The sequence below is a fragment of the Salvelinus fontinalis genome, unplaced genomic scaffold, assembly GCF_029448725.1.
Source record: "Salvelinus fontinalis isolate EN_2023a unplaced genomic scaffold, ASM2944872v1 scaffold_0082, whole genome shotgun sequence".
Taxonomy (NCBI): Eukaryota; Metazoa; Chordata; class Actinopteri; order Salmoniformes; family Salmonidae; genus Salvelinus; species Salvelinus fontinalis.
Genome location: NW_026600291.1, coordinates 244,197 through 260,000, shown reverse-complemented (window position 1 = coordinate 260,000; position 15,804 = coordinate 244,197). Strand labels below are relative to the sequence as shown.

General features: G+C 44.3%; 1 protein-coding gene across 1 annotated transcript in view; it reads left to right on the top strand.

The window, feature by feature from the left end:
* Window positions 1–15,804, top strand: part of LOC129842969 (protein sidekick-1-like) — a 343,828-nt gene that overhangs the window by 223,276 nt on the left and 104,748 nt on the right. The window contains exons 22-23 of the mRNA XM_055911690.1: window positions 1,076–1,340; window positions 5,709–5,824. Coding sequence (XP_055767665.1) covers window positions 1,076–1,340; window positions 5,709–5,824 — 381 coding nt within the window. The remainder of the gene's footprint in view (window positions 1–1,075; window positions 1,341–5,708; window positions 5,825–15,804) is intronic.

Genomic DNA, 15,804 nt, shown 5'->3' with positions numbered 1-15,804 from the left:
GTTCACATCGTATATGTTGCCTGACTACAATATTGTATCTTGACACCTTAATAAATACATGCTGCGTTCATTTTGGTATGTTTACCTGCCTACGTACCGTAGACAGCAAGCTCACAATAAGTCAATAGGGCTAACTGGCTAGTGTCTAGTACTGTTAGGGCTAACTTGCTAGCTATTAGTACTGTTAGGGCTAACTGGTAAGCTACTAGTACTGTTAGGGCTAACTGGCTAACTATTAGTACTGTTAGGGCTAACTGGCTAGCTATTAGTACTGTTAGGGCTAACTGGCTAGCTATTAGTACTGTTAGGGCTAACTGGCAAGCTACTAGTACTGTTAGGGCTAACTGGCTAGCAATTAGTACTGTTAGGGCTAACTGGCTAACTACTAGTACTGTTAGGGCTAACTGGCTAGCTATTAGTACTGTTAGGGCTAACTGGTAAGCTGCTAGTACTGTTAGGGCTAACTGGCTAACTACTAGTACTGTTAGGGCTAACTGGCTAGCTATTAGTACTGTTAGGGCTAATTAGCAAGCTACTAGTACTGTTAGAGTTAATGAATTGAGATATATTTGGCATAATATTAGTTTTAGGTAATTTCTGCTTGTTAAACTATCTGGTTAGCTACATTATTATGATTCACATATAGCTAGCTGATAGTTATGAAGTAAAACAATTGCTTTGTGTTAATCTGGTTTTGTCTCTGTTGCCATTGTCCTGGCTGGAAGACGGTTCAGTGAATGGGTACTGTAAGTCATTAGGGCTAACTGGCTAGTTAGTTAGCCAAAAGGAATTGGTAGCTACCCACGAAAATACCCATGGTAAATGTACATTTACCTTCCATGACATTAGTTTGAGGTAATTTTTGCCTGTTTAACTAGCTGGCTAGCTAGATTATCACGATTCACACATCTAGCTCTCTCTATCCACCTCTCTCTCTCTCTCTATCTCCCTCCCTCTCTGTCTCTCCCTCCCTCCCTCTCTCTCTCTCTCTCTCTCTCTCTGTCTCTCCCTCCCTCTCTCTCTCTCTGTCTCTCCCTCCCTCTCTCCCTCTCTCTCTCTCTGTCTCTCCCTCCAGCCGTTACCGGTTTCTGAGTATAATGGTAGTCCAGAGACGGTGGGATACCGGGTGTGTGTCCGGCGGGCAGACGGACGGGGAGAGGAGAGGCTGGAGGAGGTGGCGGAGGTTAGAGGTCAGGGGTCAGGGGTTAGTGGTCGGCAAAGCGAGACGATGCTGGAGGGCCTGGCTGAATGGACGGAGTACCAGTTGAAGATACAAGCATTTAACTCCATAGGAGCCGGACCATGGAGTACAACACTGACCACACACACCAAGGAGTCAGGTACACACACACACACTAATACACTCAGACATACCGTGACACACACCTACATTCACATGAGAGTTACTTTAGCAGGTGCCTCGGAAGAGTTTTCATGTCAATCAAAGAAAAGAGACTCTCCTTCTAGAGACTCTCTCCTTTTAGAGACTCTCTCCTTCTAGAGACTCTCTCCTAGAGACTCTCTCCTTTTAGAGACTCTCTCCTAGAGACTCTCTCCTTCGAGAGACTCTCTCCTTTTAGAGACTCTCTCCTTTTAGAGACTCTCTCCTTCTAGATACTCTCTCCTTCTAGAGACTCTCTCCTAGAGACTCTCCTTCTAGAGAATCTCTCCTTCTAGAGACTCTCTCCTTCTAGAGACTCTCTCCTTCTAGAGACTCTCTCATAGAGACTCTCTCCTAGAGACTCTCTCCTTCTAGAGACTCTCTCCTTTTAGAGACTCTCTCCTAGAGACTCTCTCCTATTAGAGACTCTCTCCTAGAGACTCTCTCCTTCTAGAGACTCTCTCCTTCTAGAGACACTCTCCTTCTAGAGACACTCTCCTTCTAGAGACTCTCTCATAGAGACTCTCTCCTAGAGACTCTCTCCTTCTAGAGACTCTCTCCTAGAGACTCTCTCCTTCTAGAGACTCTCTCCTTCTAGATACTCTCTCCTAGAGACTCTCTCCTTCTAGAAACTCTCTCCTAGAGACTCTCTCCTTCTAGAGACTCTCTCCTTCTAGAAACTCTCTCCTAGAGACTCTCTCCTTCTAGAGACTCTCCTTCTAGATACTCTGTCCTAGAGACTCTCTCCTAGAGACTCTCTCCTAGAGACTCTATCATTCTAGAGACTCTCCTTCTAGAGACTCTCTCCTTCTAGAGACTCTCTCCTTCTAGAGACTCTCTCATAGAAACTCTCTCCTAGAGACTCTCTCCTTCTAGAGACTCTCTCCTATTAGAGACTCTCTCCTAGAGAATCTAATTCTAGAGACTCTCTCCTAGAGACTCTCTCCTTCTAGAGACTCTCTCCTAGAGACTCTCTTCTAGAGACTCTCTCCTTCTAGAGACTCTCTCCTTCTAGAGACACTCTCCTTCTAGAGACTCTCTCCTTCTAGAGACTCTCTCATAGAGACTCTCTCCTAGAGACTCTCTCCTTCTAGAGACTCTCTCCTTCTAGATACTCTCTCCTAGAGACTCTCTCCTTCTAGAGACTCTCTCCTAGAGACTCTCTCCTTCTAGAGACTCTCCTTCTAGATACTCTGTCCTAGAGACTCTCTCCTAGAGACTCTCTCCTAGAGACTCGCTCCTAGAGACTCTCTCCTTCTAGAGACTCTCTCCTTCTAGAGCCTCTCCTTCTAGAGACTCTCTCCTTCTAGAGACTCTCTCCTTCTACAGACTCTCTCCTTCTAGAGACTCTCTCCTAGAGACTCTCTCCTTCTAGATACTCTCTCCTTCTAGATACTCTCTCCTTCTAGAGACCCTCTCCTAGAGACTCTCTCCTAGAGACTCTCCTTCTAGAGACTCTCTCCTAGAGACTCTCTCCTTCTAGAGACTCTCTCCTTCTAGAGACTCTCTCCTAGATACTCTCTCCTTCTAGAGACTCTCTCCTAGATACTCTCTCCTTCTAGAGACTCTCTCCTAGATACTCTGTCCTAGAGAATCTCTCATTCTAGAGACTCTCTCCTAGATACTCTGTCCTAGAGACTCTCTCCTTCTAGAGACTCTCTCCTAGAGACTCTCTCCTAGAGACTTTCTCCTTCTAGAGACTCTCTCCTAGAGACTCTCTCCTTCTAGAGACTCTCTCCTTCTAGAGACTCTCTCCATTTAGACTCTCCTTCTAGAGACTCTCTCCTTCTAGAGACTCTCTCCCTTTAGACTCTCCTTCTAGAGACTCTCTCCTAGAGACTCTCTCCTAGAGACTTTCTCCTTCTAGAGACTCTCTCCTTCTAGAGACTCTCTCCTTCTAGAGACTCTCCTTCTAGAGACTCTCTCCTAGAGACTCTCACTTTCTAGAGACTCTCTCCTTCTAGAGACTCTCTCCTAGAGACTCTCTCCTTCTAGAGACTCTCTCCTTCTAGAGACTCTCTCCCTTTAGACTCTCCTTCTAGAGACTCTCTCCTTCTAGATACTCTCTCCTAGAGACTCTCTCCTAGATACTCTCTCCTTCTAGATACTCTCTCATAGAGACTCTCTCCTTCTAGAGACTCTCTCCTTCTAGAGACTCTCTCCCTTTAGACTCTCCTTCTAGAGACTCTCTCCTTCTAGAGACTCTCTCCTTCTAGAGACTCTCTCCTTCTAGAGACTCTCTCCCTTTAGACTCTCCTTCTAGAGACTCTCTCCTTCTAGAGACTCTCTCCTAGAGACTCTCTCCTTCTAGAGACTCTCTCCTTCTAGAGACTCTCTCCCTTTAGACTCTCCTTCTAGAGACTCTCTCCTTCTAGATACTCTCTCCTTCTAGAGACTCTCTCCTAGAGACTCTCTCCTTCTAGAGACTCTCTCCTTCTAGAGACTCTCTCCTAGATACTCTCTCCTTCTAGAGACTCTCTCCTAGATACTCTCTCCTTCTAGAGACTCTCTCCTAGATACTCTGTCCTAGAGAATCTCTCATTCTAGAGACTCTCTCCTAGATACTCTGTCCTAGAGACTCTCTCCTTCTAGAGACTCTCTCCTAGAGACTCTCTCCTAGAGACTTTCTCCTTCTAGAGACTCTCTCCTTCTAGAGACTCTCTCCTTCTAGAGACTCTCCTTCTAGAGACTCTCTCCTAGAGACTCTCTCCTTCTAGAGACTCTCTCCTAGAGACTCTCTCCTTCTAGAGACTCTCTCCTTCTAGAGACTCTCTCCCTTTAGACTCTCCTTCTAGAGACTCTCTCCTTCTAGATACTCTCTCCTTTTAGAGACTCTCTCCTAGAGACTCTCTCCTAGATACTCTCTCCTTCTAGAGACTCTCTCCTAGAGACTCTCTCCTATAGACTCTCCTTCTAGAGACTCTCTCCCTTTAGACTCTCCTTCTAGAGACTCTCTCCTTCTAGAGACTCTCTCCTAGAGACTCTCTCCTTCTAGAGACTCTCTCCTTCTAGAGACTCTCTCCCTTTAGACTCTCCTTCTAGAGACTCTCTCCTTCTAGATACTCTCTCCTTCTAGAGACTCTCTCCTAGAGACTCTCTCCTTCTAGAGACTCTCTCCTTCTTGCGACTCTCTCCTAGATACTCTCTCCTTCTAGAGACTCTCTCCTAGATACTCTCTCCTTCTAGAGACTCTCTCCTAGATACTCTGTCCTAGAGAATCTCTCATTCTAGAGACTCTCTCCTAGATACTCTGTCCTAGAGACTCTCTCCTTCTAGAGACTCTCTCCTAGAGACTCTCTCCTAGAGACTTTCTCCTTCTAGAGACTCTCCTAGAGACTCTCTCCTTCTAGAGACTCTCCTTCTAGGGACTCTCTCCTAGAGACTCTCTCCTTCTAGAGACTCTCTCCTTCTAGAGACTCTCTCCTAGAGACTCTCTCCTTCTAGAGACTCTCTCCTTCTAGAGACTCTCTCCCTTTATACTCTCCTTCTAGAGACTCTCTCCTTCTAGATACTCTCTCCTTTTAGAGACTCATTCCTAGAGACTCTCTCCTAGATACTCTCTCCTTCTAGAGACTCTCTCCTAGATACTCTGTCCTAGAGAATCTCTCATTCTAGAGACTCTCTCCTAGATACTCTGTCCTAGAGACTCTCTCCTTCTAGAGACTCTCTCCTAGATACTCTGTCCTAGAGACTCTCTCCTTCTAGAGACTCTCTCCTCCTAGAGACTCTCTCCTAGAGACTCTCTCCTTCTAGAGACTCTCTCCTAGAGACTCTCTCCTAGAGACTCTCTCCTTCTAGATACTCTCTCCTAGAGACTCTCTCCTTCTAGAGACTCTCTCCTAGATACTCTCTCCTTCTAGATACTCTCTCCTTTTCCTCTCTAGTATTTAGGTGTTTATTTGAAGAAAGAGAAACAGAGAAAGATCTGTCTGTCAGAGGAACAGAGATGTAATCTTCTGTCAGAAATTGAAATAGAGAGATGCAGAAAAGTGTTCCCCATTAGTTATCTCACACACACACACACACACACACACACACACACACACACACACACACACACACACACACACACACACACACACACACACACACACACACACACACACACACACACACACACACACACACACAGATGAATAAAGTAGGAGGGTTAGAGAGCAGTAGAGAGAGGGAGATTCACAGAGTTAAATACATATGTCTCTGTTTTTGTGTGTGTGTGTGTGTGTGTGTGTGTGTGTGTGTGTGTGTGTGTGTGTGTGTGTGTGTGTGTGTGTGTGTGTGTGTGTGTGTGTGTGTGTGTGTGTGTGTGTGTGTGTGTGTGTTACAGTGCCGTCTGGCTGTCCAGTGAACGTGAGTGCGGAGGCGGTGAGTTCTACCAGGATTTTGGTCACATGGTCTCCTGTTCCTGAGATGCAGAGAAACGGACCAATCCTAGGATACAAGGTACACACACACGCACACACACACACACACACACACACACACACACACACACACACACACACACACACACAAACACACACATACACACACAATCCTTGGTTACACAATATATGCCATAGCACCCCAGAGAACTACCCTGTCCCACCATACCAGAAGACACAGAGAACTACCCTGTCCCATCATACCAGAAGACAGAGAGAACTACCCTGTCCCATCATACCAGAAGACAGACAGAGAACTACCCTGTCCCACCATACCAGAAGACAGAGAGAACTACCCTGTCCCATCATACCAGAAGACAGACAGAGAACTACCCTGTCCCATCATACCAGGAGACAGAGAGAACTACCCTGTCCCATCATACCAGAAGACACACAGAGAAATATCCTGTCCCATCAAACCAGAAGACACAGAGAACTACCCTGTCCCATCATACCAGAAGACAGACAGAGAACTACCCTGTCCCATCATACCAGGAGACAGAGAGAACTACCCTGTCCCATCATACCAGAAGACACAGAGAACTACCCTGTCCCATCATACCAGAAGACACAGAGAACTACCCTGTCCCACCATACCAGAAGACAGACAGAGAACTACCCTGTCCCATCATACCAGGAGACAGAGAGAACTACCCTGTCCCATCATACCAGAAGACACAGAGAACTACCCTGTTCCATCATACCAGAAGGCACAGAGAACTACCCTGTCCCATCATACCAGAAGGCACAGAGAACTACCCTGTCCCATCATACCAGAAGACACAGAGAACTTCCCTGTTCCATCATACCAGAAGACACAGAGAACTACCCTGTCCCACCATACCAGAAGACACAGAGAACTACCCTGTCCCACCATACCAGAAGACAGACAGAGAACTACCCTGTCCCATCATACCAGAAGACACAGAGAACTTCCCTGTTCCATCATACCAGAAGACACAGAGAACTACCCTGTCCCACCATACCAGAAGACACAGAGAACTACCCTGTCCCACCATACCAGAAGACAGACAGAGAACTACCCTGTCCCATCATACCAGAAGACACAGAGAGAACTACCCTGTCCCACCATACCAGAAGACAGACAGAGAACTACCCTGTCCCACCATACCAGAAGACACAGAGAACTACCCTGTCCCACCATACCAGAAGACACAGAGAACTACCCTGTCCCACCATACCAGAAGACAGACAGAGAACTACCCTGTCCCATCATACCAGAAGACACACAGAGAAATATCCTGTCCCATCAAACCAGAAGACACAGAGAACTACCCTGTCCCATCATACCAGAAGACAGACAGAGAACTACCCTGTCCCATCATACCAGAAGACACAGAGAACTTCCCTGTTCCATCATACCAGAAGACACAGAGAACTACCCTGTCCCACCATACCAGAAGACAGACAGAGAACTACCCTGTCCCATCATACCAGAAGACACAGAGAGAACTACCCTGTCCCACCATACCAGAAGACAGACAGAGAACTACCCTGTCCCACCATACCAGAAGACAGACAGAGAACTACCCTGTCCCATCATACCAGAAGACACAGAGAACTTCCCTGTTCCATCATACCAGAAGACACAGAGAACTACCCTGTCCCACCATACCAGAAGACACAGAGAACTACCCTGTCCCACCATACCAGAAGACAGACAGAGAACTACCCTGTCCCATCATACCAGAAGACACAGAGAGAACTACCCTGTCCCACCATACCAGAAGACAGACAGAGAACTACCCTGTCCCACCATACCAGAAGACACAGAGAACTACCCTGTCCCACCATACCAGAAGACACAGAGAACTACCCTGTCCCACCATACCAGAAGACACAGAGAACTACCCTGTCCCACCATACCAGAAGACACAGAGAACTACCCTGTCCCACCATACCAGAAGACACAGAGAACTACCCTGTCCCATCATACCAGAAGACACACAGAGAACTACCCTGTCCCATCATACCAGAAGACACAGAGAGAACTACCCTGTCCCACCATACCAGAAGACAGACAGAGAACTACCCTGTCCCACCATACCAGAAGACACAGAGAACTACCCTGTCCCACCATACCAGAAGACAGAAGTGCTTTACATCAAATACTTTTCAGAAATCATCTTTACACTTGTAGGATAGAGATATAAGGTTCAATTTAAATTCCAGTCAGTTCAGGAAGTACACTGAAATTCCTGTCAATTCAGGAAGTAGGCTGAAATTCCAGTCAGTTCAGGAAGTACATTGAAATTCCTGTCAATTCAGGAAGTACACTGAAATTCCAGTCAGTTCAGGAAGTAGGCTGAAATTCCAGTTCACTTCAATGTTTTTCAAGGAGAAACATTTTGAATTTCTTTCTGAACTGACAGGAATGGAAAAGACCCAAACCTGGTGTTATCCATCTAAAAGGAATCATTCCAAACCTGGTGTTATCCATCTAAAAGGAATCATTCCAAACCTGGTGTTATCCATCTAAAAGGAATCATTCCAAACCTGGTGTTATCCATGTAAAAGGAATCATTCCAAACCTGGTGTTATCCATCTAAAAGGAATCATTCCAAACCTGGTGTTATCCATCGAAAAGGAATCATTCCCAACCTGGTGTTATCCATCTAAAAGGAATCATTCCAAACCTGGTGTTATCCATCGAAAAGGAATCATTCCAAACCTGGTGTTATCCATCTGAATCATTCCAAACCTGGTGTTATCCATCTGAATCATTCCAAACCTGGTGTTATCCATCTAAAAGGAATCATTCCAAACCTGGTGTTATCCATCGAAAAGGAATCATTCCCAACCTGGTGTTATCCATCTAAAAGGAATCATTCCAAACCTGGTGTTATCCATCTAAAAGGAATCATTCCAAACCTGGTGTTATCCATCTGAATCATTCCAAACCTGGTGTTATCCATCGAAAAGGAATCATTCCAAACCTGGTGTTATCCATCGAAAAGGAATCATTCCAAACCTGGTGTTATCCATCTAAAAGGAATCATTCCAAACCTGGTGTTATCCATCTAAAAGGAATCATTCCAAACCTGGTGTTATCCATCGAAAAGGAATCATTCCCAACCTGGTGTTATCCATCGAAAAGGAATCATTCCAAACCTGGTGTTATCCATCTAAAAGGAATCATTCCAAACCTGGTGTTATCCATCTAAAAGGAATCATTCCCAACCTGGTGTTATCCATCGAAAAGGAATCATTCCCAACCTGGTGTTATCCATCGAAAAGGAATCATTCCAAACCTGGTGTTATCCATCTAAAAGGAATCATTCCCAACCTGGTGTTATCCATCTAAAAGGAATCATTCCCAACCTGGTGTTATCCATCTAAAAAGAATCATTCCAAACCTGGTGTTATCCATCTAAAAGGAATCATTCCAAACCTGGTGTTATCCATCGAAAAGGAATCATTCCAAACCTGGTGTTATCCATCGAAATGGAATCATTCCCAACCTGGTGTTATCCATCTAAAAGGAATCATTCCAAACCTGGTGTTATCCATCTAAATCATTCCAAACCTGGTGTTATCCATCTAAAAGGAATCATTCCAAACCTGGTGTTATCCATCTGAATCATTCCAAACCTGGTGTTATCCATCTGAATCATTCCAAACCTGGTGTTATCCATCTAAAAGGAATCATTCCAAACCTGGTGTTATCCATTGAAAAGGAATCATTCCCAACCTGGTGTTATCCATCTAAAAGGAATCATTCCAAACCTGGTGTTATCCATCTGAATCATTCCAAACCTGGTGTTATCCATCTGAATCATTCCAAACCTGGTGTTATGCATCTAAAATGAATCATTCCCAACCTGGTGTTATCCATCGAAAAAGAATCATTCCAAACCTGGTGTTATCCATCTAAAAGGAATCATTCCAAACCTGGTGTTATCCATCTAAAAGAAATCATTCCAAACCTGGTGTTATCCATCTAAAAGGAATCATTCCAAACCTGGTGTTATCCATCTAAAAGGAATCATTCCAAACCTGGTGTTATCCATCTAAAAGAAATCATTCCAAACCTGGTGTTATCCATCGAAAAGGAATCATTCCAAACCTGGTGTTATCCATCGAAAAGGAATCATTCCAAACCTGGTGTTATCCATCTAAAAGGAATCATTCCAAACCTGGTGTTATCCATCTAAATCATTCCAAACCTGGTGTTATCCATCTAAAAGGAATCATTCCAAACTATTGAACAACGTCAATTTCTCCTCTGGAACAGGACACTTTTTAATAGGAAGTGTTACCAGACCAGTGGCATGAGATTTAAGTTCATAGGGAGTTCACTTAGCCCCCCTCTGTGACTAAACACACACACACGCACGCACGCATGCACGCACGCACGCACACACACACACACACACACACACACGCACGCACACACACACACACACCTTCTCTCTCATACACACACACACACACCCTCACACCTTCTCTCACACACACACACACACCCTCACACCTTCTCTCTCACACACATACACACACACCCTCACACCACTCTTTCTCTCTCTCACTCACACACTCCCACCCTCTCCACAGGAAGCCCCTACCAGGCCACTATGATGTAACATCCTGTAATCGAGCACTTTGTTTTCCCACAGTGATAATTACTGCTTTTTAAAAATGCTGAGAGAGAAAGTGTGTGTGTGCATACGTGCGTCCGCCCATGTGTGTGTGTGTGTGTGTGTGTGTGCGTGTGTGTGTGTGTGTGTGTGTGTGTGTGTGTGTGTGTGTGTGTGTGTGTGTGTGTGTGTGTGTGTGTGTGTGTGTGTGTGTGTGTGTGTGTGGGGGGGTGTGTGTGGGGGTGTGTGTGTGTGTGTGTGTGTGTGTGTGTGTGGAGCTGTGTGTGGGGGTGTGTGTGGGGGTGTGTGTGTGTGTGGAGCTGTGTGTGGGGGTGTGTGTGGGGGTGTGTGTGTGTGTTGAGTTCTCTTCCTCCCAGCAACATATTTCATGTTTAATGCTGAAGACATTCAGGATACGTTGCCTTTTATCTCTGCTTTATAGTCTGTCTGGGTTATAGTCTGTCTGGGTTATAGTCTGTCTGGGTTATAGTCTGTCTGAGTCATAGTCTGTCTGGTTTATAGTCTGTCTGGGTTATAGTCTGGGTTATAGTCTGTCTGGGTTATAGTCTGTCTGGGTTATAGTCTGTCTGAGTTATAGTCTGTCTGAGTTATAGTCTGTCTGGTTTATAGTCTGTCTGGGTTATAGTCTGGGTTATAGTCTGTCTGGGTCATAGTCTGTCTGGGTTATAGTCTGTCTGGTTTATAGTCTGGGTTATAGTCTGTCTGGGTCATAGTCTGGGTTATAGTCTTTCTGAGTTATAGTCTGTCTGGGTCATAGTCTGTCTGGTTTATAGTCTGTCTGAGTTATAGTCTGTCTGAGTTATAGTCTGTCTGGGTTATAGTCTGTCTGGGTTATAGTCTGTCTGGGTTATAGTCTGTCTGGGTCATAGTCTGTCTGAGTTATAGTCTGTCTGGTTTATAGTCTGGGTTATAGTCTGTCTGGGTCATAGTCTGGGTTATAGTCTTTCTGAGTTATAGTCTGTCTGGGTCATAGTCTGTCTGGTTTATAGTCTGTCTGAGTTATAGTCTGTCTGAGTTATAGTCTGTCTGGGTTATAGTCTGTCTGGGTTATAGTCTGTCTGGGTTATAGTCTGTCTGGGTCATAGTCTGTCTGAGTTATAGTCTGTCTGGTTTATAGTCTGTCTGGGTTATAGTCTGGGTTATAGTCTGTCTGGGTCATAGTCTGTCTGAGTTATAGTCTGTCTGAGTTATAGTCTGTCTGGGTTATAGTCTGTCTGGGTTATAGTCTGTCTGGGTTATAGTCTGTCTGGGTTATAGTCTGTCTGGGTTATAGTCTGTCTGAGTTTTAGTCTGTCTGGGTTATAGTCTGGGTTATAGTCTGGGTTATAGTCTTTCTGAGTTTTAGTCTGTCTGGGTTATAGTCTGTCTGGGTTATAGTCTGTCTGGGTTATAGTCTGTCTGGGTCATAGTCTGTCTGGTTTATAGTCTGGGTTATAGTCTGTCTGGGTTATAGTCTGTCTGGGTTATAGTCTGGGTTAGAGTCTGTCTGGGTTATTGTCTGTCTGGGTTATAGTCTGTCTGGGTTATAGTCTGTCTGGTTTATAGTCTGTCTGGGTCATAGTCTGTCTGGGTCATAGTCTGTCTGGTTTATAGTCTGTCTGAGTTATAGTCTGTCTGGGTTATAGTCTGGGTTATAGTCTGTCTGGGTTATAGTCTGTCTGGGTTATAGTCTGTCTGGGTCATAGTCTGTCTGGGTCATAGTCTGTCTGGTTTATAGTCTGTCTGAGTTATAGTCTGTCTGGGTTATAGTCTGGGTTATAGTCTGTCTGGGTTATAGTCTGTCTGGGTTATAGTCTGTCTGGGTTATAGTCTGTCTGGGTTATAGTCTGTCTGGGTCATAGTCTGTCTGAGTTATAGTCTGTCTGGTTTATAGTCTGTCTGGGTTATAGTCTGGGTTATAGTCTGTCTGGGTCATAGTCTGTCTGGGTTATAGTCTGTCTGGTTTATAGTCTGGGTTATAGTCTGTCTGGGTCATAGTCTGGGTTATAGTCTTTCTGAGTTATAGTCTGTCTGGGTCATAGTCTGTCTGGTTTATAGTCTGTCTGAGTTATAGTCTGTCTGAGTTATAGTCTGTCTGGGTTATAGTCTGTCTGGGTTATAGTCTGTCTGGGTTATAGTCTGTCTGGGTCATAGTCTGTCTGAGTTATAGTCTGTCTGGTTTATAGTCTGGGTTATAGTCTGTCTGGGTCATAGTCTGGGTTATAGTCTTTCTGAGTTATAGTCTGTCTGGGTCATAGTCTGTCTGGTTTATAGTCTGTCTGAGTTATAGTCTGTCTGAGTTATAGTCTGTCTGGGTTATAGTCTGTCTGGGTTATAGTCTGTCTGGGTTATAGTCTGTCTGGGTCATAGTCTGTCTGAGTTATAGTCTGTCTGGTTTATAGTCTGTCTGGGTTATAGTCTGGGTTATAGTCTGTCTGGGTCATAGTCTGTCTGAGTTATAGTCTGTCTGAGTTATAGTCTGTCTGGGTTATAGTCTGTCTGGGTTATAGTCTGTCTGGGTTATAGTCTGTCTGGGTTATAGTCTGTCTGGGTTATAGTCTGTCTGAGTTTTAGTCTGTCTGGGTTATAGTCTGGGTTATAGTCTGGGTTATAGTCTTTCTGAGTTTTAGTCTGTCTGGGTTATAGTCTGTCTGGGTTATAGTCTGTCTGGGTTATAGTCTGTCTGGGTCATAGTCTGTCTGGTTTATAGTCTGGGTTATAGTCTGTCTGGGTTATAGTCTGTCTGGGTTATAGTCTGGGTTAGAGTCTGTCTGGGTTATTGTCTGTCTGGGTTATAGTCTGTCTGGGTTATAGTCTGTCTGGTTTATAGTCTGTCTGGGTCATAGTCTGTCTGGGTCATAGTCTGTCTGGTTTATAGTCTGTCTGAGTTATAGTCTGTCTGGGTTATAGTCTGGGTTATAGTCTGTCTGGGTTATAGTCTGTCTGGGTTATAGTCTGTCTGGGTCATAGTCTGTCTGGGTCATAGTCTGTCTGGTTTATAGTCTGTCTGAGTTATAGTCTGTCTGGGTTATAGTCTGGGTTATAGTCTGTCTGGGTTATAGTCTGTCTGGGTTATAGTCTGTCTGGGTTATAGTCTGTCTGGGTTATAGTCTGTCTGGGTCATAGTCTGTCTGAGTTATAGTCTGTCTGGTTTATAGTCTGTCTGGGTTATAGTCTGGGTTATAGTCTGTCTGGGTCATAGTCTGTCTGAGTTATAGTCTGTCTGGGTTATAGTCTGTCTGGGTTATAGTCTGTCTGGGTTATAGTCTGTCTGAGTTTTAGTCTGTCTGGGTTATAGTCTGGGTTATAGTCTGGGTTATAGTCTTTCTGAGTTATAGTCTGTCTGGGTTATAGTCTGTCTGGGTTATAGTCTGTCTGGGTTATAGTCTGTCTGGGTCATAGTCTGTCTGGTTTATAGTCTGGGTTATAGTCTGTCTGGGTTATAGTCAGTTTGGGTTATAGTCTGGGTTATAGTCTGTCTGGGTTATTGTCTGTCTGGGTTATTGTCTGTCTGGGTTATAGTCTGTCTGGTTTATAGTCTGTCTGGGTCATAGTCTGTCTGGGTCATAGTCTGTCTGGTTTATAGTCTGTCTGAGTTATAGTCTGTCTGGGTTATAGTCTGTCTGGGTTATATTCTGTCTGGGTCATAGTCTGTCTGGTTTATAGTCTGGGTTATAGTCTGTCTGGGTTATAGTCTGTCTGGGTTATAGTCTGTCTGGGTTATAGTCTGTCTGGGTTATAGTCTGTCTGGGTTATAGTCTGTCTGGGTTATAGTCTGTCTGGGTCATAGTCTGTCTGGTTTATAGTCTGGGTTATAGTCTGTCTGGGTCATAGTCTGTCTGGTTTATAGTCTGGGTTATAGTCTGTCTGGGTTATAGTCTGTCTGGATTATAGTCTGTCTGGGTTATAGTCTGTCTGGGTCATAGTCTGTCTGGGTCATAGTCTGTCTGGTTTATAGTCTGTCTGAGTTATAGTCTGTCTGGGTTATAGTCTGGGTTATAGTCTGTCTGGGTTATAGTCTGTCTGGGTTATAGTCTGTCTGGGTTATAGTCTGTCTGGTTTATAGTCTGTCTGGGTCATAGTCTGTCTGGGTCATAGTCTGTCTGGTTTATAGTCTGTCTGAGTTATAGTCTGTCTGGGTTATAGTCTGGGTTATAGTCTGTCTGGGTTATAGTCTGTCTGGCTTATGGTCTGTCTGGGTTATAGTCTGTCTGGGTTATAGTCTGTCTGGTTTATAGTCTGTCTGTCTGGGTTATAGTCTGTCTGGGTTATAGTCTGTCTGGGTTATAGTCTGTCTGGGTTATAGTCTGTCTGAGTTATAGTCTGTCTGGGTTATAGTCTGTCTGAGTTATAGTCTGTCTGGGTTATAGTCTGTCTGGGTTATAGTCTGTCTGAGTTAAAGTCTTTCTTGTTTATAGTCTGTCTGAGTTATAGTCTGGGTTATAGTCTGTCTGGGTTATAGTCTGTCTGGGTTATAGTCTGTCTGGGTTATAGTCTGTCTGAGTTTTAGTCTGTCTGGGTTATGGTCTGTCTGGGTTATAGTCTGTCTGGGTTATAGTCTGGGTTATAGTCTGTCTGGGTTATAGTCTGGGTTATAGTCTGTCTGGGTTATAGTCTGTCTGGGTTATATTCTGTCTGGGTCATAGTCTGTCTGGGATATAGTCTGTCTGGGTTATAGTCTGTCTGGGTCATAGTCTGTCTGAGTTATAGTCTGTCTGGGTTATAGTCTGTCTGGGTTATAGTCTGTCTGAGTTATAGTCTGGGTTATAGTCTGTCTGAGTTATAGTCTGTCTGGTTTATAGTCTGAAATATAGTCTGAGTTATAGTCTGTCTGAGTTATAGTCTGTCTGGGTTATAGTCTGTCTAAGTAATAGTCTGAGTTATAGTCTGTCTGGGTTATAGTCTGTCTGGTTTATAGTCTGAGTTATAGTCTGGGTTATAGTCTGTCTGAGTTATAGTCTGTCTGGGTTATAGTCTGTCTGAGTTATAGTCTGAGTTATAGTCTGTCTGAGTTATAGTCTGTCTGGGTTATTGTCTGTCTGGGTTATAGTCTGTCTGAGTTATAGTCTTTCTGAGTTATAGTCTGTCTGGGTTATAGTCTGGGTTATAGTCTGTCTGAGTTATAGTCTGTCTGGGTTGTAGTCTGTCTGGGTCGTAGTCTGTGTTATAGTCTGTCTGAGTTATAGTCTGTCTGAGTTATAGTCTGTCTGGGTTATAGTATGTTTCGGTTATAGTCTGGGTTATAGTCTGTCTGAGTTATAGTCTGTCTGAGTTATAGTCTGTCTGGGTTATAGTCTGTCTGGTTATAGTCTGTCTGGGTTATAGTCTGTCTGGGTTATAGTCTGTCTGGGTTATAGTCTGTGAGTTATAGTCTGTCTGAGTTATAGTCTGTCTGGGTTAT